This window comes from Piliocolobus tephrosceles, chromosome 4 (genome assembly GCF_002776525.5).
Source record: "Piliocolobus tephrosceles isolate RC106 chromosome 4, ASM277652v3, whole genome shotgun sequence".
Taxonomy (NCBI): Eukaryota; Metazoa; Chordata; class Mammalia; order Primates; family Cercopithecidae; genus Piliocolobus; species Piliocolobus tephrosceles.
Window position 1 is genome coordinate 63,749,999 of NC_045437.1, and position 23,514 is coordinate 63,773,512.

General features: G+C 37.2%; 1 protein-coding gene across 2 annotated transcripts in view; it reads left to right on the forward strand.

Moving 5' to 3' along the window:
* Nucleotides 1–23,514, forward strand: part of SLC38A9 (solute carrier family 38 member 9) — an 86,066-nt gene that overhangs the window by 16,765 nt on the left and 45,787 nt on the right. For both annotated transcript variants that reach the window (XM_023210528.2, XM_023210527.1), the window contains exon 4: nt 21,304–21,436. In XM_023210528.2, the coding sequence (XP_023066296.1) occupies nt 21,304–21,436 (133 nt within the window). The remainder of the gene's footprint in view (nt 1–21,303; nt 21,437–23,514) is intronic.

The window sequence follows — 23,514 nt, forward strand, 5'->3', positions numbered from 1 at the left end:
TTCATTGACTGGGCTGGTCTTGAACTCGTGGGCTCAAGCAAGCCTGCCACCTTAGCCTCCCAAAGTGTTCGGATTACAGGTGTGAGTCACCACGCCTGCCTCTGGCAGTGATGAAAAGGTGTTCTAGATTATGAGATTCATCCTTACTTAGAAGTGTTTAAATGTATATATTAGAATCAGTAAAATATGATGTAATAAAAAGAATAAAATGAGGCATATTCTGCTCTCATTGGGGAGACTCTGAAGATGTCATAGTCTTCAAATTTTAATCCATAAATTTAATGTGATTTTCCCCCTAAAATGCCAGCAGCCTATTCCAAAGTTTATATGGATCAGTAATTTCACTTCTAAGCATTAATTCACTTTGTCAAAAATGATATGTACACAAGGTAGTGTAATGCAGTATTTTTCATAATAGTAAAGATTAAAAGCTATCAAAATTTCTTTTCTTACAGAATTGGATAAATAAGTTGTGGCACATTTATACAATGGAATATTTTTCCTCTATTAAAAAGAAGGAGGTGGCCTTATTACATGTCAAAATGGAACAAGTCTTCAACATATTTTGTTAAGTGAGAAACTGAAATAGAGAGCAGTATGTATAGTATGCCACCATTTGGGTAAAAATAAATTAATATGATATGTATAAATGAAATTTTGAGTAGTAAATAGGAAACTGTAAGATGGTTGCCCCCCTCAGAGGGAAACTGAGTGCTTTAGGCGGGATGGTGTAGCAGATACTGTAAGGTAGACACGCAACAATTGTTCAGCAACCCTACCTATTCGTTAATGTCAACAGAATCCTTATTTTTTTGAGTCACAGTGGGTCTTCATCCAGGAGATGAAAGATGGTTGGTTTAAGCTAATCTTGATAATTCTATTTTCATTCCCACATACTTAATTTTTCAGTTTTTCTTGCAACTAAAGGTGGAAATGTGAAATTTATCACATGAGAAATTTATCATTGTCATTTATAGTGGCCATCAGAAAAGATAATGAAACAAAAATTTCGATTCTTACTTATATATTCCAATGTCAGTAAATATAAGCACTAATGAATGCTGACTTGAATGCTCCGGGTTTTCTTGAAACTTCTAAATTCTATGATAAATAATTGACCACTGTGACAACAGAACATAAGTCATTAAAGTGCATTCCATTACAGTAAGTTGGCAGGAGTTCAAACAGTTCTCCATAAATTTGTTCAACTGGGTAGATTAAATGGCAATATATTTTCTATAATGAAACTTGTTGAAATGAAAGGGAATCAGCTATTTACAATCATGGCATAACTACCTAGGTAAGCATGTTTTAAGAAAGGCAAATACAGAGACTTAGCAGTACTAAATGCTAATTTGCTTGTGGAATAATTTGTTTAGGAAAACAAACTAATGAAAAAAAATGTGAGTACCTTAAAACATTGTTATTTTTGTTAAAATATGGATTACTTCACATTACATATATAAATAAAACTCATCTACACTGAGGGAAAATTATCTTCCATTTGAAGAACCAGATTAGGACAACTATTTCCAAAACTGTAGTCGTTTTAGTGTTACCTCATGACTTTGGCAATATCTTCAGTAGTACCTGTATGATATAAGTTAATGTTTCTTCAAAAATCTACTTTTTAAAATTAGGGTTAATTTAGCCTTAACACAGATTTGTAAAATGATGGATTTGAAGTGTTGTTTATGCTTTTTTTCTAATATGCATTGCATTAAATACGAACTAGTTTAAAAACCCTTTATTCTTATGCTACTTACAATTGTTTTACATATTACCATACTTTGAGAAACTGTCTTTGGCTGTCAGAGTATGTCAAGTATATATTTAGATTACTTATCCTCAGTTTAGCTTGTGGTTTTCTATCTCTTCCACTAGGTGGCAATAAAATCACATAATTTTAATAACTGCTTTGGACTGAAAGTATGATGGTTCTGCTTATCCTTTTAGTGGAACTGGGGTGTAACTAAACTTACGTGGAGGAAGGAGCTTGTTGTTATAGGGGAGCAATATATGTCAAATCATTTGGGGGTCTTTTTCAAACTATGCAGCCCTACTTTTTATTCTGCATACCTCCCCTCCCCCACCAATTTTCCCCCTGGTTTGGGGTGGAATAAGGAATGTGAGTGGAGGGACAGAAAGGTTTAGAAGTCTCCTATCCTGATATATGTGCTACACTCCATTAGCAAGCACCAGTCTAAGAGGTTATTTTCCTGTTTTTCCCAGACTTTCTGGTAGCCAAAGATAGAACCTGATTTTCAGTATTGCTTGATATTGCTGCATATTCAGGATTGCTGCTGCTCTCGGACTATGCCCTTGGGAAGTTGACCATCCAGTTAGCCTACACACAGATTGTGAAATAGTTAATTTGTTTTTGAGCTTCTCCTGTTTTTCAGTCTTCTCTATCTCTGTTTCCTCTTCTTCCATTTTCCCCAGGGCCTAGGGATTTCATATCCTTCTCTGTATGCCCAGTATTACCCAGGGCAGGAATTCACTCAGACTTAACCCCTTAGGCAATACTTTGTAAACCATATTTTTCTTCTGGCCCTTATTCACCAATACTTATCTGTCCTATTCCCGCCAGGGTTCTGTTGTCAGCTTGGCATTATAATGGAAAACAATTGGATATATCAGAGACCTAGTCTATTACATTTCCATGGCTATTTGCATTTTAACATGGAGAATCCAGTAAATATGAAATCCTAGCCAAAAGTTTCAAGATTTTTCTAACTGAGAACATTTCAGGTGTTCTGATAAGCCAGTGGATACAGGCAGCATTCCTACTGCCCTTCAAACAACCTAGGTATGCTGCGGCACTCTTTTTTTAGAATGTCTTCTAGTGTGTACATCTGTAAATTGGTCTTTCTGTTTCACCTGTCACTAATACTGTCACTGTAGAGCAGCCTAAATTGACTCTTTTTGGTACTTGAGGTCTTAGGAGAGAGGAAGAAGGAAAAATATATAAGGGCAAAGATTTTGAGAGAATAAAAGGATTCTGATGGGATTGGAAATAAGATCCCAGTCTAACAAGTTTATATTTAGATTTAAGACATCTCTAACTCCACATCTCAGATTGTCCTCTTAGCACTTAACAAAAAGACAGTTCCTTTGGGGAATCTAGTACATGTAGTAAAAGGATATTTACTAAGGCAAAGTGAAGAGTTTATCTATTAATAGGTAAGGGTAGATAGATCCTGACCCAGTGACAGTGATTGGAAGTAATTGAGGCTTGGTGGTTTCATAGCTGGGATTATACAGATGTTCAACAAAAGACAGAAAAGTAGTTTTCCCAGGAGTGGTGGTTTCCAGAACCGCATAAATTATATTATCAGTGTTAAACAGATAGATTAGGACCTTGGTCATTCATCAGTGGCTAGTGCTGATGGCCAACTTGCTAGTTGTATTACTTTTATACCCTTCTCCATCCTCTTACCCTTCCATTCTCTCACACTTGGGCCTCCCTCTCTTCTCTCCAACTTTCCACTGTTACTTTTCCTCAAAGGAACTGTCTAAACACTTGAAGAGTGTTTAGCAAATCCTGACCTTAGAGTCAGGGATGCCTTAAATCTAAATATAGGCAAGACACAGTGGCTTACACCTGTAATCCCAGCACTTTGGGAGGCTGAGGCAGGTGGATTGCTTGAGGCCAGAAGTTTGAGACCAGCCTGGGCAACATAGCGAGACCTATGCAAAACTTAGCAAATCTCTACCAAAAAAAAAAATCTAAATACAAATTTTGTTAGACTGGGATCTTATTCCTAGTCCCATTAGAATCCTTTTTTTCTTTCATATTCATTGTCCTTATATATTTTTCTTTCTTCCTCTCTTTTCAGATAGTTTTGTTTACTTAATTGACCTTTTGTATCCATAATTGCTTGCCTGAGTGGCTTCTTTCTTTCCTAGATCATTCTGTTCTAATTGATTTTACTATTTGTTTACTTGCCTGGAAGCTGGTCTTGCTCTATCATCTTTTCTCTTTCTCTCATTATTATTATGATGCTCCTCCACTTATTTTGGGGTGTTCCTGATAAACCCATTGTAAGCCAAAATATCCTAAGTTGAAAATGCATTTAATACCCAGATAAAACCATCATAAAGTAGAAAAATCTTAAGTTGAACTGCTGTAAGTTGGGGACTGTATTAGAGAAGCCTGAAGAAAGAGGGAGCCTCGTTGGGTTTGACTGGTACTCTTTAGGGCCAAATCAAAAGTGTGAGTTTTTTGGAGGAAATAATATGAAGGGTTGGGCTAGCATTGTTCTCTGTTTGCTCAATATTGTAACACATCCAGTATTGTAACACATATATATTTAGTCAAAAGCATTTTAGTGCAATAGTATAATCATACTGTAAAAGCAGTGAAACTAATTGCAAGTGTATAACAAGAGATTTGAAACTTCTTTTAACAAACAGACTTAAAACCAAATATTATTGAATTGATGGAGGCACATGAAAAGCAAGGGTCTTGTTACAGCTCAGTGACTGACTATAGGCCAAATATAAGGAATTTGTGTAAATATTACACATGGAGATTATGCATCTTTGGCTTGCCTGATATTTTTTTTAGTCTCATTCTGAAATTGTTCCCGAAGTCTATTACTTTTCTATGCCTTCTTTTACTATTTCTTCTTTCAATCTGTTCTCTATTCCCTTGTCACAAGATACTTTTTCCAAGTTCTCTTAAGTATTAGAAGATAAATGAATGCCTCAACGTTTTAAGTTAGGAGATATGTTTTCTATAAAATAGTATTGGGAATTGTTTTGGTGCTATACTTATAAAAAGGCCTGGTTCATTTGCAAGAACATCATGCTTCCTTATTTTTTCTACTTCAGTAGTTTATAGTTTATCTTGGTTATTATCACTACTTCAACTAAGGTTATTTTTATCTTTGTTTAGTGTATACAGATCTGACCTGATATTACTTATTCTAAAACTAGCTTTTTAAAATAACACTAGTTTTTATTTATGTCTATCAGAACTTCTGCTTTTTTATTTACCTATACTTCATATAAAGAATGGCTTCTAGTTTTACTTCTCTTAAATTATCTTATTAATTTCTTTTTTTTTTTTTTTTTTTGGAGACGGAGTCTCGCTCTGTCGCCCGGGCTGGAGTGCAGTGGCCAGATCTCAGCTCACTGCAAGGTCCGCCTTCCGGGTTTACACCATTCTCCTGCCTCAGCCTCCCGAGTAGCTGGGACTACAGGCGCCCGCCACCTCACCCGGCTAGATTTTTGTATTTTTTAGTAGAGACGGGGTTTCACCATGTTAGCTAGGATGGTCTCGATCTCCTGACCTCGTGATCCGCCCGTCTCGGCCTCCCAAAGTGCTGGGATTACAGGGTTGAGCCACCGCACCCGGCCATCTTATTAATTTCAAATAGAGGCAAGCATTGGTCTTCTTTATTATGTCTTTGAGTGTAGCTATGCCTGGGAATTTACATATTAAAATACAATTTCATGTTACTTTCATTTGTTTCTCTTTTATATTATAGTAAGAGTTATTTTTATTTTTTAATAATTATGCCTGTAGGTAGTTATGTATTTTCTATTAAGGCCAGTAAATGGGGTATTAAAAATAATTGCTTAAAGAGGTCATGCCCTCGGGCTGGGCGTGGTGGCTCACACCTGTAATCCCAGCACTTTGGGAGGCAGAGGCAGGCAGATCACGAGGTCAGGAGATCGAGACCATCCTGGCTAACACGTGAAACCCCATCTCTACTAAAAATACAAAAAAATTAGCCAGGCGTGGTGGCGGGCGCCTGTAGTCCCAGCTACTCAGGAGGCTGAGGCAGGAGAATGGTATGAACCTGGGAGGCAGAGCTTTCAGTGAGCTGAGATCAGGTCACTGCACTCCAGCCTGGGCAACAGAGAGAGACTCTGTCTCAAAAAAAAAAAAAAAGAGATCATACCCTCATTCATACATTGCTGGTGGGATTGAAACATGGTACCAAGGATGCCCTCCCTCACTACTCCTATTCAACATGGTATGGAAGTTCTGGCCAGAGCAATCAGGCAAGAGAAAGAAATAAAGGTCATTCAAATAGGAAGAGAGGAAGTCAAACTATCCCTGTTTGCAGATGACATGATCCTATATCTAAAAAACCCTATCATCTCAGCCCAAAAGCTTCTTAAGCTGATAAGCAACTTCAACCAAGTCTCAGGATACAAAATCAATGTGCAACAATTGCTAGTATTCCTATACACCAACAACAGTCAAGCCAAGAGCCAAATCTCGAATGAACTCCCATTCACAGTTGCTACAAAAAAATATAATACTAGCCAGTGCAGTGGCTCACGCCTGTAATCCCAGCACTTTGGGAAGCCAAGGTGGGCAGATCACAAGGTCAGGAGATTGAGACCATCCTGGCTAACATAGTGAAACATCGTCTCTGCTAAAAATACAAAAAATTAGCCGGACATGGTGGCACGCACCTCTAGTCCCAGCTACTCAAGAGGCTGAGGCAGGAGAATCACTTGAACCCAAGAGGTGGAGGTTGCAGTGAGCCGAGATCATGCTACTGCACTCCAGCCTGGGCGACAGTGAGACTCCATCTCAAAATAATAAAATAAAATAAAATAAAATACCTAGGAATACAGCTAACAAGGGAAGTGAAAGATCTCTACAAGGAGAACTACAAACCACTGCTCAAAGAAATCAGAGATGACACAAATGGAAAAGCATTCCATGCTCATAGATGGAAGAACCAATATCATTAAAATGGTCATATTGCCCAAAGCAATTTATGGATTCAATGCTATTTCCATTAAACTATCATTGATATTCTTCACAGAACTAGAAAAAACTTTAAAAAATACATATGGAGCCAAAAAGGAGCCCGAATAGCCAAGGCAGTCTTAAGCAAAGGAAAAAAAAAAACAAAGCTGGAGGCATCATGCTATCCAACTTCAAATTATACTACAGGAGTACAGTAACCAAAACAGCATGGTACTGATATAAGAACAGACACATAGACCAATGGAACAGGATAGAGAACCCAGAAATAAGACTGTACACCTACAACTATCTGATCTTCAACAAACCTGACAAAAACAAGCAATGGGGAAATATTCCCTATTGAATAAATGGTGCTGGAATAACTGAGTAGCCATTTACAGAAAATTGAAACTGGACCCTTTCCTTAACCGTATACAAAAATTAAGATGGATTAAAGACTTAAATATAAAACCTAAAACTATAAAAACCCTGGAAGACAACCTAGGCAGTACCTTTCAGGACATAGACACAGGCAGACTTCATGACAGAGATGCCAAAAAATTGCCAAAAAGCAAAAATTGACAAATGGGACCTAATGAAACTAGAGCTTCTGCACAGCAAAAGAAACTATCAATAGAGTAAACAGACAACCTACAGAGTGCAAGAAAACTATATATCTGACAACGGTCTAATAGCCAACATCTATAAGGAACTTAAACAAATTTACAAGAAAAAACAACCCCATTAAAAAGTGGGCAATGAAATGAATAGGCAGACACTTCTGAAAAGAAGACATATATGCAGCCAACAAGCATATAAAAAAAGTTCAACATCACTAATCATTAGAGAAATGCAAATCAAAACCACAATGAGATACCATCTCATACCACTCAGAATGGTTATGATTAAAAAGGTAAAAGGAACAGATGCTGGCGAGGTTCTGGAGCAAAAGGAAGGCTTATACATTGTTGGTGGGAGTGGAAATTAGTTGAGCCATTATGGAAGATAGTGTGGCGATTCCTCAAAGACCTGAAGACAGAAATACCATTCGACCCAGCAATCCCATCACTGGGTATATACCCAAAGGAATATAAATAGTTATGTTATAAAGATATGTGTACACATACATTCACTGCAACACTATTTACAATAGCAAAGACATGGAATCAACCAAAAGGCCCATCAATGATAGACTGGATAAAGAAAATGTGATACATATATACCATTCAATGCTATGCAGCCATAAAAAAGAATGAGATCATGTCCTTTGCAGGGACATGGATGAAGCTAGAGGCTGTTACCCTTAGCAAACTGACAGAGGAAGAGAAAACCAAATACCACATGTACTCACTTACAAGTGGGAGCTAAATATTAAGAACACATGGACACATAAAGGGGAACAACACACACTGGGGCTTATGGGAGGGTGGAGGGTGGGAGGAGGGAGAGAATCAGGAAAAATAGCTATGGATACTAGGCTTAATGCCTGGGTGATGAAATAATCTGTACAACAAACCCCCATCACACATGTTTGCCTATGTACATAGGCACATCCTGCACATGTACCCCTGAACTTAAAAGTTAAAAACAACAACAACAACAACAACATGGTACAACCATTTTTGAAAACAGTTTGATAGCTCCTCAGAATGTTAAATACAGAGCTATCATATGACCTAGCAATTCTACTTCTGGGTATCTTTCCAGAGAATTAAAAACATATGTCTACACAAATACTTGTAAACAAATGTTCCTAACATTCATAATGGTCAAAGTGGAAACAACTCAAATGTCCATCAACTGATGAACAACAATATGTATCAACCTGAAGACATTATGCTGTGTGAAAGAAGCCACACAAGACTACATATTGTATGATTCCATTTATATAAACTTTCTAGATTTGGTAAAGTCATAGAAACAGAAAGCAGATTAATGGTTTCCAGGGTCTGGGGAAAGGGGAAAATGGAGTCTGAGACTTCTTTTGGGATGGTAAAAATGTTCTAACATGGATTATGGTGATGGCTGTACAGTCATCAATCTGTGAATGACAGATTAAGGAATTTGGGCTGACCAAGTTGTTGAGAATAACTAGAAAAGCTGACAAAATGTTTTTAAAAATATGCTTGAAGACATACGACAACTAATAAGACAATGTAGAATACCGAGGTCTAAATCAGGAAGAAGACAAAGCCAGAAAGGAGAGCCCAGCGTTTCCTCAAGAATATCTGCCAATTCCAGTTTATTAGCTGAGAGGCTTAAAATAGAGCCTTTGGCCAGGCGTGGTGGCTCACATCTGTAATCCCAGCACCTTGGGAGGCTGAGGCAGGTGAATCATCTGAGGTCAGGAGTTCGAGACCAGTCTGGCCAACATGGTGAAACCCTGTCTCTACTAAAAATACAAAACTTAGCTGGGCGTGGCAGGCACCTGTAATCCCAGCTACTCGGGAGGCTGAGGCAGGAGAATTGCTTGAACCTGGGAGGTAGAGACTGCAGTGAGCTGAGATGACACCACTGCACTCCAGCCTGGGTGACAGAGCGAGACTCCATCTCAGAAAAGCAAACAAACAAAACAACAACAACAACAAAAACCAGAGCCTTTGCCAGCCTACAGGGCTAGAGGAAGAAAATTTGGATTCCAGGGCCCACTAAGACAGACTTCAAATAAACTTTAGGTTGGAAGCCCAAAGGGCTATAGCCTAGAAATGTGAGTGAATTTGAAATAGAATGACCTTCTTTCAGGAACCAAAGGCCAACTTCAACTCATCTCAATTCCCTAAACTGGGTTAAGGTGATCTAGGATTGCTCCTGTCTCAAATTGACTTCCCAAAGCCAATATAAACTCTTTCTAAAGAAAATATTTTAGGTTTCAAGTCATTCATACAGTTTTTTTATATACAATGTCAGGAACTTACTAAAAACTTGCCAAGCATAAGAGAAACCAGGACAAGATGACTGGAAATTAAGAGACTCAATACACAATAGAAAGAGACTCACAGGTGATCCAGATAATGGAGTTATCAGGAACAGACTTTTAAAGAACTGTCTTTAACATGTTCAAGGAAATTAAAATAAGACAGAGAATTTGGCAGTGACTAGAAATAAATATGAAAAAAAATAAATTTGTGGAAAATGTTTTTTTATGTGAAGAATCAAATAGAAATTCTGTAATTACAGTCCCCAAATTAAGAAATCCGTGACAATAATGAGTGTTAACTAGCATGTGGAACAATGGGAATGCTCATATAGTACTAGAGTAAGTATCAGTTGAGTCATTTTGGAAATGAGTTTGTAATTATCTGCTACCATTGAGTATACACGGAGTTTATGATCAGTAAAAATGTATGCACATTGCACAAAGGTCCCTTTGTAAGGGACATGTAAGAGAATATAAATTAGAATTGATTTATAAGAGCTCCAAAGAAACCCAGATACCCCTCACAGGAATGGATAAGTAAATTGTTGTATTTTTATATAATGGAGTGTTATACAGCTATGAACATGAACAGACTATAGCTACATTCAGAATATGGATGAATGTCACAAAGATAATGTTGGCAAAAGAAGCCAGACAGAGAAATGTATATTGTATTATTCTACTTTATGAGAAGTTCGAAAGCAAATGAAACTAATTTCATACATGCGTGCACATATATGTGTCTAGGAAATGCACTAAAATGTTAACAGTGGTTATTTCTGATAGGTGATTTTATTTTCTTCAATAACTTCTTGATTATCTTAAATGTAGACAATGTGCTACATTTCTAATGAGAACAAAGTTATTCCGAAAATAAGGCATTCCTATAACTTAGGACAAAAATGGTATATACAAAATGAAAAACTCATTTTCTTAAAACTTTGTTTAAATTACCTTGGTAGTCTCAGCTACTCAGGAGGCTAAGGCAAGAGGATTCCTTGAGCTGAGGAGTTTGAGGCCACAGTGCACTATGATCATGCCTGTGAATAGCCACTGCACTCCAACCTGGGCAACATCAGGAGAACTCATCTGTAAAACAAACCAAAAAACCTTTTGGTATATTTACTGTATTTACTCCTAGCCTTCTTTTCTATGATGTTTTTAGATGAGATCACATAGTATATATAATTTATTGTGCTGCCTTTTCATTTTAAATTTATATTACATGCCATCATTACTTCTGCCAGTTATTCCCTAGTTGTCTGTCTGCCAGCCTCCTTCCCTCTCTTCTTCTCTTCTTCCCCACCTCCCTGCCATCTTTCTTCCCTCCCTCCCTCCCTCTTTTCCTCTTCTGCCTTCCTTCCTTCCTTCTTCTATTCTTTTGTCAGCAAACATTCATTATGTTCCTTCTGTTTGCCAGACACTTTACTCAAACACAGCCCCACCCTCCAGTGGGGGAGATGGATACCTAGCAAAAAATAAGGGGTAATAAACACTTGATTTTATATGTATAAACACACACACGTTTGTTTGTTTTTGAGGCATGGCCTCCCTCTATTGCCCATGCTGGAGTGCAATGGCACGATCATAGCACTTTGTAACTTTGAACTCCTGGGCTCAAGCAGTCATCCTGCCTCAGCCTCTCTGGAGGCATGCCTGGCTGCTTTTACTATTTTTTGCAGAGAAAGGGCCTTCCTATGTTCCCCAAGCTGGTCTTGAACTCCCGGCCTCAATCAGTCCTCATGTTGGGATCACAAGTGTGAGCAACCACACCCAGTCTATATATGTATATATTTAGAACTCATTTTTCATTAGGAAAAACATGAATTGAACACATCCTGTACTAGCATTACCAAGAATCCTGTGGATCATACTCCTGTGAGTGACTGTGTTGTAGGTTCTGGTTGTACCAGGAGTGGAATGAGGCCATATGTAATATTGATGACCAGGTGCCTTGGGAAGGTTTCTGTGCAGGTGCTGCTCTGTGCAAGAACATTTATTGTAGTTGTTTTGGCTGAAGTTGAGGTTTGTTTGTTTGGCTTTTGTTTTTAAATGTGAGAGGCAGATTTTGCAAGGGATTAAGCTGAATGAGACCTAGGGACATTTGGTTATAAATATTACTAAAGGAAAAACATATTCAGGTGCTCCCTGGCATGGATCTGTTAAGGGCATGTGGGTTCCTCCCTCAGTCATCTCCTTTGCCCATCAAGGAGAAGAGTAGAAGACTCTTCCAGATCTGTGTCCTTAAGGAGGCCTTAAGATGGTCTAGGACAAGAGTTGGCAAATTTTTTTCTATAAAGGACACATTAGTAAATACTTTAGGCTTTGTAGGCATATGGACTCAACTTTGCCATTGTGGAGTGGAAGTAGCCATAGTCGAAACATAAGTGCATGGGCCTGCCTGTGTTCCAGTAAAAATTTTATTTACGAAAACAGGACATTTATGAAAACAGGACATGGGCTTGGATTTGTTTTATCAGGCCATAGTGTACCAACCCCTGATCTGCACAGAAGGACTCTAATGTCAGCAACCATAGGGACTCGTACTTCGTACTGATGTGACACCCATAGGGATACCTCTTGCCTTGTTTCTGGGGAAGTTAATAAAAAGGTCAGGCTCATTCACCTTAATTTCAGTCTACCCACACAACTCTAATAAAAATGTTCTGATCAATATGGCTCTTTGGACAACAAAACAGCAAAATAGTCTCCAGCCTCTCCTAAACCCTGAAGCAAACCTGCAGTCCTTTGGCAAGGTCATCCAAAGATTTTAACTGCCATAAACCATAGGGCTGGAGATTGAAGCTAAGAATGATAGGGGAAAGTACTGGCTTTCAAACAGCAGTAAAAAGTTGTATGGTAAAAATTGTCCTTAAGACTCACTGAAATGCCCAAAGAAGAAATTTGTTTTACAAGCACTCTTCCATATTAGGAATTCTTTCTAAATATCATCTTAAATTTAAATATACACAATTTAACAGTGTTTTAATATTAAGATATTTACATTTTTAATTAAATGCTGTGATTAGCAACTTTCTACATAATTTTTATATCATATTTTGATTTCTTTCTAATAGAGTCTCAAAGTTATAACTATTATAATGAAGGGTATGAACACAATTAAGGTTCATGATACATATAGCAAATTGCTTTCTAGAAAGATTGTGCCTACTTATACTACTAGCAATGTGTGAAAGTTCTTATTTCAGCATATACTTTCTAGCACTACTTTCTTCTTTTTTTCCTAAAATATCTCATATTTAGTTGTAAAACTTTCCTATAGATAAAAATTAGTTGATAGGAGCCAGTTGGCAGGGCAGGTTTCACTTTGAGCTCTTGCCTTTATCTGTTCTGTTATCCTGGGATTGATCTGCAGAATGCGACTAGCAATAGATTCTGATCAGGCTACTACAATACTTGCCATCTGGATTGAAAATACAGCCATCATCTTTTGAATGACCAGTTTGTGTAAACCATTTGTTGATAGTGTCTTTCCAGTGGTAAAGTAGAATTTCTCTTTGTCTGTTTACCTTTCTTGAGAGCCATGATGAGGATTTCTAAGGCTTGATGCATAGAATCCTTTCCTTAAGTGCCTTAGTCCATTTGGTGCTGCTGTAAGGAATACTGGGTAATTTATAAAGAACAGAAATTTATTTCTCACAATTCTGGAAGCTGAGAAGTCTGAGATCAAGGCACTGGCATTTGATCTGACACAGGCCTTGTTGCTGTGTCATCCATGGCAGAAGAGCTGAAGAATAAGCTAGCCAAATGCTATGCTAAGCCTCTTTTGTAAGGGCCTAAACGAGGGAGGAACCCTCCCAGCCTAATCACCTCCTAAAGGCCCCACCTCTTAACGTCATCACATTGGCAATGCCTGCATTTTGGAGGGAACACATTCAAACCTATAGCATTAAGATATGGGAAAGGAACAAGAAAGAGTCTGTTTTTCTTTGATGATCTGTTTAAAGAGTAGATGTGTTTTGTTTGAATCACATCCATGTACAGTTTTAAAAATAAGATCTCTCTCTCTCTCTATATATATATATATATATACATATATATATACAGTGAAACCTTTGCCTTCTTTCATTGTCTTTCTAGTTTTTAAGGATAGAAAATTTTAGTTAAAATGCTAACCTGGCATTTTTCTTATTCCTCACTTTTTTTTCCCCCATGGGGAATTGGGTTATGAAACTGGAAATTTTACTAATTTTCTAGAAATTGTTCTGGTGGGTTTGTGTAAGGAGAGTAATAACTGGCATGGCATTGCAGTTACTCTTTATTTGTAATTAAGACATGCTCTTTATTTCAAAATATTAAGTTAATAATACTCTTAACTTATTGCACTTAAGTAGATTGAGACAATTTGTGAGTTATTTTGACATCCTAATAAAGTGGATAAAAGGAGAAGCTGCTTGGAAAACTTTCTTACTTGGGAATTTTTTCCACATTCCTAATTTTCCTTTGTGGAATGTCACTCACCATTTCCCATTTGGAATTGCTCTTTCTAGATAGAAGATGGAATGGAGTGGTTGTGGTAGTGGTGGTGGTGTTATTGTTTACATCAACCTAGAGAAAAATGGAAGCATCTTAACTTGGTTAAAATGTTTCTGTTGTTTATATAATTCTTTAAGCCTCATTCCAGTGTTGCTGCTATTTAAAAAAAAACAAAACAAAAAAACTCAAAACTTGCATTTATTTTACTGATCATTTTGTAGACATAAAAATAAGAGATTCTTAGCATAGTAGAATTTTTAAAAATTATTGGAGTTTTTTAAAACCAAAATTTAAGAACATAAATTGCATTGAAAAGAATTTTGAAATTTATTCTCAGCAGAATCTATAATAAAATATATGGGCCTGAGAATTAATTTGCAGGTCAAGTTCTTTGTCTATATGTTTTTGATGAAGTTGTTTACTTTCAAATAAGTTAACAGTTTGGAATTCTAAAACAGAGAACTCATAATCTTCAACCAAGTGTTTATTAACATTTGCTTTTTTCAAAAGCTTTTTCACCATGCCACTTGGTTAAAAAAATAACAATCTTAAAAAAAAGAGACTGCATATGTGTGTGTGCATACACATATTCATTTGCAAATTATGTACATATACTTCTACAGTTACATATTATATACTCTATAAAACATAATAGAAATTTTTAATTATTAGAAAGATACAATCAGTCTTGATAAAATTAAATTTGATTTATTGGCAGTATAGACAATTTTTTGTTTTCACTTTAACATTGTCTTTATTATTTAATACTTTGTCACACAGTAATTTAAACTGATTCAAAGTTTATTCCAGGCCAGGCACAGTGGCTCATGCCTGTAATCTCAACATTTTGGGAGGCCAAAGTAGGAGGATTACTTGAAGCCAGGAGTTAAGACCAACCTGGGCAATATAGCAAGACCTCATCTCTACAAAAAATAAAAAAAAAATTAATCAGGCATGGTGGCACATGCCTGTAGTCCCAACTACTTGCTACTTGGGAGGCTGAGGCAGGAGGATCACTTGAGCCCAGAAGTTCAAGGTAATAGCCAATGACCACACCGCCACTGCACTCCAACCTGGGTGACAGAGCAAGACCCTGTCTCCAAAAAAAAAAAAAAAAAAAACAAAGTTCATTTCAGTCTCATCCAACAATTACATGTGATGGTTTTTGTTGAAATTTGCATGATGAATTTTCATCCTCCATAATATTCAATTCTTACATTTAGTGATTGCAGTACTAGTTTGTATATTTAGTATTCCGTGCTATTTTTAAGCTGAAAATACTAGTGTGTTCATTGGTTTCATACTGTTAATTTAGAAACAACCAGTAATTGGCTGGGCACAGTGGCTCACGCCTGTAATCCCAGCACTTTGGGAGGCCAAGGCGGGTGGCACACCTGAGATCAGGAGCTTGAGATCAGCTTGGCCAACATAGTGAAACCTTGTCTCTACTAAAAATACAAAATTAGCTGGGTATGGTGGCACAGGCCTGTAGTCCCAGCTACTTGGCAGGCTGAGACAGGAGAATTGCTTAAACCCGGGAGGTGGAGGCTGCAGTGAGCCAAGATTGTGCCACTGCTCTCCATCCTGGGCAAGACAGAGCAAGATTCTGTCAAAAAAAAAAAAAAAAAAAACCAGTAACCTCGTTCACCTTTTGTGGTTTTCTATCTAGTCTGAGTTTTTCTCTCTAGCCTGTCCCCTAAGCTCTTCTTTTCTACTTTTCTGCCTTCCCCTTCATTTCTGACACCCTTCTAGCTCTACTTGACCATTCAGTTGTTCCAGCCACTACCCTCCATCCCAACACAATACACACACACACATACACACTAAAGAAAAAAAAAGTATTGATTTAGAGGGACCCCTCAGAAGGTGGCAAGTCTCTCTGTTGGGGGAAGGAGAAGAGTTGACAGATGGAACAATTCTTGGCCAGGCATGTTGACTCACACCTGTAATTCCAGCATTTCAGGAGGCAGAGGCAGTAGGATCAGTTGAGACCAGCCTGGGCAACATAGGAAGAGCCCAATCTCTTCTAAAATTAAAAAAATTAATTTTTTTTAATTAGCTGAGCACGGTGGTGTACACCTGTAGTCCCAGCTTCTTGGGAGGCTGAGGCAAGAGGATCACTTGAGCCTCCTGTTGCTGCTGCAAGCTATCAGCTCACCCCTGTACTCCAGCCTGGGTGACACAATGAGAGCCTATCTCAAAACAAACAAGCAAAGACCTACAATTCAGTAGCTTCTGGACAGAGTGGAGGAGCTGTCTAGCTGGTCTGAAACATCCATTGGAAGAGTACTAAACACTTTAGGAAGGTCCTAAAGTCTTTCTGGAATGATTACTTGAGAGGTGTCATTTTGAAAGGCACACTGGGTGGAAGTTTACAAAGGGTAAAGAAGCATTGCATACAGTCATATTGAGTACTTTATGTTAGAATCCTAACTGTTTAATGTTTATGTTTTTATTTTTTAATGTTTATGTTTTTATATATTAATGTTTTATTTGATACTTTATAATGTTTGTAAATTTCCACATTTGAAATATGTTGAGTATTTAATTTCACTGATTTCTAAACATTGTTATACTTCTGCACACTTTTCAATTAAAATATTAGTATTAATACTTGCATGTATTAATAAATGGAGTAAATACCAAGATACTGGTAGTGCAATTTGCTTTAGAATTATAATTATTACTTTGATTTTTCTGTCATGTTTAATGACAGGTTCAAAGACCATTTAAATTCTTCATTTGGAAGTTTTTAAATCTTAGAAAATTTTGAATCCATGTGTATGAAATTGCAGATAGGAGTTTTTATTGGTGACAGACATGTTCAGCAATAAAACCATCTAACAATGGGAACATTTCTAAACATTTATTATTATACAAAGACTGTTCTTTGTATAACATGTTTTTTTTAAAAGCAACTACTTTCTTAGATAATTAAAATACTATCTTTATCTTGAAGGGAGATAAATTAAGTATGTGGGAGGGGGTTGTTTTTAATATCTGCTGTGTACCTATGTAGCATACTATTGACAACTATGTGTCATCATAGAAAAAGTCATCAAATTCGGAGTAGTTGTTTCTTGTAGAAGAAAAATAGGTAGCTTGTTTAAGTTTGCCACAACATAACCGATAAATTTCTGTATGATACAAAAGATTTTTGAGTCTCTCTCAACCTCTCTACTAAATTTTGAAAGGATGTGTCCACTTAAAATCTATTTTTAAAAATTTATTTTTGATATATCACATGTACAAAGAAGTGCCTTGTATATGTACAATTTAAGAAGTATTTATAGGCCAGGTACAGTGACTCATGCCTGTAATCCCAATACTTTGGGAGGCCAAGACAGGAGGATTGCTTGTGCCAGAAGTTTGAGACCAGCCTGGGCAATATGGCAAGACCCTGCCTCTATTTTTAAAATTTTTTAAATTAGCCAGGCATGGTGGTGTGCGCCTGTGGTCCCAGCTACTTGGGAGGCTGAGGCTGAGGCAGGAAACTTGCTTGAGCCCAGATGGTTGAGGCTGCAGTAAACCATGGCCTAGACCTCTGGCCTAGGCGATAGAGTAAAACGCTGTCTCAAAGAAAAAAAAAGAAAGAAAGAAAGAATAATAAAGCCAACATCCATCCAAGCAACATAAGGTCAAAACACAGTTCTCCATGTGTCCTTCACCAAACACATCCCCAATCCTCCCTAGGGATGGCCACTATCTTGACTTTGTGTAATAATTTCCCTATGATTTATAATAGTTTTGTTGTCTGTATATCCCTAAATACTGAATTCAGTTGCACCTGGTTTTGTACCTCATTTGGGGTACAGACCTTCTTAAGAGTGATGGCATTGTTGTTAAATTTCAGAGAAGCATAACTGGTCAGTAGGAGGGTGGAGACAGATGTATAAACCAAAAATTTTTAAGGAATTTAAGGAGTGGAATCTAAAAGGTATTAGGTAGAAATAAGGTTTCTCTGTTTATATGTGTATTAAATGAAAATACGAGGTTTGACTCACATTTTAAAATATTTTGTAAATTTTGCTTAATATTGAAAGCATTTTGTCTGTGGTATGACCATAAATATGTATAAGGTAAGATAAATATGACTTCTTTATTTTCAGTGTGGCACAGCTGAACTACATTTCAAATGAGAAGTAACATTGATAGGGAGCAGTCATGTGAAACTATGATCAAAAAAAGAAAGCCCAAGTTTCAAAAGTCTTATTCTGAATATTCTCTGTATAGTATTGTTTAATTTTAAAAGTGTTTTCAGATCCAACTAAAGTTCAATTTAAAAATATAGTTTATATTTTTTCTTCTCCAATGAAGCTTTAAGCATATGTTTCTAATAATTCAGTTAAATATGCTGAGTTGTATATTTTTTGAAGAGACTGTTTTGAAAAGATTCCAGAATATTTGTTTGAACAGGCACTCAGCATCTTGATGAAAACTGTTGGAAAAGAAAAACTTTCAGAGTCATTCTGCCCTCAGAGTAGTCAAGCCAACTAAACTGGTACAGTTAACACTTCTGTGAGAAACCAGGAGCCAAGATATTTAGCACTTCCTGACTGCTTTTCAGCAAGCAGGCCTCAAACCAACTTAGTGGTTGGAACTAATACTATTGAATTTTTAAAGTAAAAGGCTAGCAGTAGAACACCTACATCTCTTTCTATCCGTATGATACTTATCAGTCTCTTTTGGTAATCCATGACTAGCTTCAGTCTTTGCATTATGTTGGTATTAAAGCTATCATTCTTTCTTGAATTTTGTAGGGCATCATTCTTGCAAAGCAAAAAGAATGCACTATAGAGTGTGACCCCAGGTATAATTAAGCCATCTGCCAGATATAAATATTTTTATGTTGCTTTTTAGTACCACTGAGTGTAGTAGTAGAGATACAAATTATATTGGACATCATAATGCTTTGGGATAATTGGTAGTTACAGCAGACTACCAAATTTACAAGTAGGGATTGCTTTTTCAGCTTCTGACCCATTCATTTTTATTATATCCCTTTGAAATATATTGACACCACTTAATTCACTTAACAATAATATGCTTAGTGTCTTAGTTCATTTTATACTGCTGTAACAGAATACCTGAGACTGGGTAATTTTAAAAGAACAGAGATTTATTTCTTATAGTTCTGGAGACTGGGAAGTCCGAGGTCAAAGGGCCCACATGTAGGGAGGGACTTCGTGCTTATCACCACATTGTGGAAGGGCCAAAGAGTACGTGAGAGAGGGTAGGGGGAAGGAAGGGAACTGAACTCATTCTTTTACCAGGAACCCACTCCTATGATACTAACCTGCTCCCAAGATAATGTCATTAATCTGTTTGTGAACTCAGAGCCCGCATGACCTAATCACCGCTTAAAGGTTCCACTGTTGGAACTGTTGCATTAGGGATTTTCTTCCAACACACAAACTTTGGGGGACATATTCAAACCACAGCACTAGTATATATGATATGTCATATTGATCCCTATATTCACATATTTGCTCTATAAGTGCTCTACTTACATATTCATTGAATTAACCTATATAGTACCCAGCATATTTAGGTGTTGTGGTAGAGAACAAAGAATAAAAGATTCAAAGATTCTGTATGCTAACTAGAGGCATAAAACTAAGTTTAACACCTCTGCTACCATTTCTCAAATATCACAGAATTAATAAGAAAAATACCAGAAATTAAATGTTCAGTCACTTGGTTTTTCAAGTAGTTCCCACAAGATTAGATTAATGGCTGGGTGTGGTGGCTCATGCCTGTAATCCCAATACTTTGGGAGGCGAGGGCAGGCAGATCACCTGAGGTCAGGAGTTGGAGACCAGCCTGGCCAACATGGTGAAATCCCGTCTCTACCAAAAATACAAAAATTAGTCAGGCATAGTGGTGCACACCTGAGTACATGTATTTGTACAACATTATCAAAACAAACGAAGACCTACAATTCAGTAGCTTCTGGACAGAACGGAGGAACTGCCTAGCTGGTCTGAAACCTGAGTACTACCAGAGTAGTCCCAGCTACTCTGGAGGCTGAGGCCAGAAAATTGCTTGAACCCAGGAGGTGGAGGTTGCAGTGAGCCGAGATCGCACCACTGCACTCCAGCCTGGGCGACAGAGTGAGACTCTATCTCAAAAAAAAAAAAAAAAAAAAAAAAAAAGATTAGGTTAACAGTATCTCCAGAAATGATTGCCATATATTACTACATTTTAAGTCTCTTTCAGAACTGTAAGTATAAAGGAGTTATGTGGAACCAATGATAAATCTGGATTTTTTTCTTCTTTATTTGGATCTGTGCCTGAAATGGGAAATTATGTACAATTTGGGGCACAGTGTCACTTGTGACTTCAAGGAGTCTGAGAATCTTTTATGAAAAGATACAGTCTTTTCATAAAACTCTGCCTGGTCTTTTCATTTTGGATAGTATATTACTGGAAACTTCAGAAGAAAATAAGGGAGTTTCAGAAAGAAACCGAAGAGGTTGGTGACTGAAAAGGATGATTGAACACCAAAATCTGCAGTTGATTAGGATGCAGTCGTGGAAAGGAAGCATATATATAAATAAGAGGGTATGTTACTAAAATCCACAAGAAGTAGAATGAGGCAAAATATTTCCATTGTCCTGATGTTCTATTTTATACTGATTTGGATAAGTCTCATAAGGGGATCTGATAGTTGAGGTCACTAATCCTTAATACATGAACCAAGGAATAAGAATTCTGTTTATCATAGGAAATAGCTTTGGCCCATAAGGAAGGAGTAGAGACTCTTCAGGAGAGGGACATTTTAGTCCATAATTTCTCTGATTTAGTGCCAAAAGCTTTTTTGAGAGACTATTCAAAGCTGTCTTAAGTTTCATTGTTGGAAACTGATAGCTGCTATATTTCTTTTTAATAACTGTTTTAAGTTCTTTCTGTTTTGCCTTCTCCGATGCTAAATTCCTGAAGATTAAAAAAGTGTGCTTAAAGTAAAAGTGTTATGAGACAAAAGCTTTATTCTGTGGATAGGATAATACTTCTTTTGTGACATTTTCTTTTTGCACCAAAAGTGAGAAGTCAATGCCTTGCCTTTGTGCATCCCATTACTAATGTAGGACAAGAAGTTATTTTCTTCAAAGGCTGACTTCCAGAATTTTTGGCTGAATACTTTTTGTCAAGTGTATATTCCCTTCTGTAGGCCTTTCTATATAGAGCCCACAAACATCGTGAATGTGAATCATGTCATTCAGAGGGTTAGTGACCATGCCTCCGCCATGAACAAGAGAATTCATTACTACAGCCGGCTCACCACTCCTGCAGACAAGGCACTGGTAAGAGACAAAACATTACTAATAGTCTAAAATTCAGTTGAAATGAACAGTGAACAATATAAGCCAGGGCACCTCCCAGTGATTGAACTTTTTTCTGACTGTATTTCAAGGACAGCATCATGCAAAGTCAAAGACAGTAATTAATACACTTCCTACATCTCAAGCCAGTTCATTCTTATCTAAATTTGAAACAATCTTTCTGTGTTAACAACAACCTGGAGATTTTTTTGGAAAATTCCCCTGATCCCCATTCCCCAAATCTCTGAGGAGGATAAATTACTTTTGAAATGGCAGGTTAGGCCATTGACTAATAGCAAATAATAACAAGTTCTGCTTAGTGTGGTCAATTTTTAACTTTGAAGCTATAAGGGAAATAGTTTTTTAGAAATTTTCTACAAGAATGGGAAACTGGCTGAGCACCGTAACTCATGCCTGTAATCTCAGCATTTTGGGAGGCCAAGGCAAGAGGATCACTTGAGCCCAGGAGTTCAAGACCAGCCTGGAGAAGATGGTGAAACCCTGTCTCTACAAAAAAAATTTTTTTCAATTAGCCAAGTGTGACGGCTCGCACCTATAGTTCCAGCTACTTGGGAGGCTAAGACAGGAGGATCCCTTGAGCCCAGGATGGATCGCTTGAGGATGCAGTGAGCTGTGATTGTGCCACTGCATTCTCCTGAGCAAGAGAGTGTGACCCATCTCTTTTTTTCTTTTTTTTTTTTTTTTTTTTTTAGATGGTGTGTCGCTCTGTCACCCAGGCTGGAGTGCAGTGGTGCAATCTCGGCTCACCACAACCTCTGCCTCCTGGGTTCAAGCCATTCTCCTGCCTCAGCCTCCCAAGTAGCTGGGATTACAGGTGTGTGCCACCACGCCTGGCTAATTTTTGTATTTTGAGTAGAGACGGGTTTCACCATGTTGGCCAGGCTGGTCTTGAACTCCTGACCTCGTGACCCACCCACCTCAGCCTCCCAAAGTGCTGGGATTACAGGTGTGAGCCACTGTGCCCAGCCATGTGACTCCATCTCTTAAAAAAAAAAAAAGGGAAACTGAAATATATACATACATAAATATAGTAGTTTCTTATTTAGCATTATTCTTTTATTGATCAAAACCAGGAGTCAAAGGGCCAGATACTAAATGTCTTAGACTTTGAGGTCACATACTGTCACATTATATTCTTCATTTTATGATCATCAAAATTATAAATTAAAAATTTATAAAATTATAAAAACCATTCTCAGGAAAGAGGCTATGTAATAATCAGGTTGAAGCCAGATTTGGCCTATGGGCCAGAGTTTGTTGACCCTTGATCTTCTAAAAATCTGAATTACTATTTTAGGATAAAAAATATGTAAATAATTTGGTAGCTTATAAAAACTACCACATATGAGATATTGAGAAACTTGCAAGTTTAACTGAAAATGAGAACATTCTGGGAGAAAATAGGATTTTAAAATTAGTAATATTAATAAAAAGAAGAGAACCAATATTCATTAACATTTAATAAGGACCAGTGATTGGGCATCACTGGAATGTAGCTATCTCTTAAGCCTAAACAATAGCTATGTGAAATAAATATTAAGATTTCCTCTTGCATGGCCAAAATAGGGATTTCCAAAATGTCCTGGGTAGGGTAATTTTTTTCCCAATTTTTTTTGGCTTTTTCCCCTTAGGCCTTGACGTCAGTAGTTGTGGTAAAGTCTTAGTTGCATAACGGAATTACTTAAGCCCTTGGAGAAGTAGAGGTAATCCAGTATCTCTGGGTCTAGTGGAGACCTTCTAGAGGCTCTGCTCTTGGAAACAAACCCCCGAGATCTCAGCTGAGCACGTTTATACTTGAATGTATATTGTTTGCCTGGAAATAAGAGTCAGCATGTGCACCAAAGTTGAATGCCGTTTGTTAACTGACACTGAGGTGAGTCTAGCAAGTCAGAGTATGTAAACAGTGATGTAAAATTAACAATGATATAGCCATTCTTAATGAATGTGTGTATACATCCACACTCGTTTTCTGAAAATCCCAAATTATTTTGGATTTTTAAACTCTTGCTTTTTTAGTTAGATTTTCTATATTTGAAAAA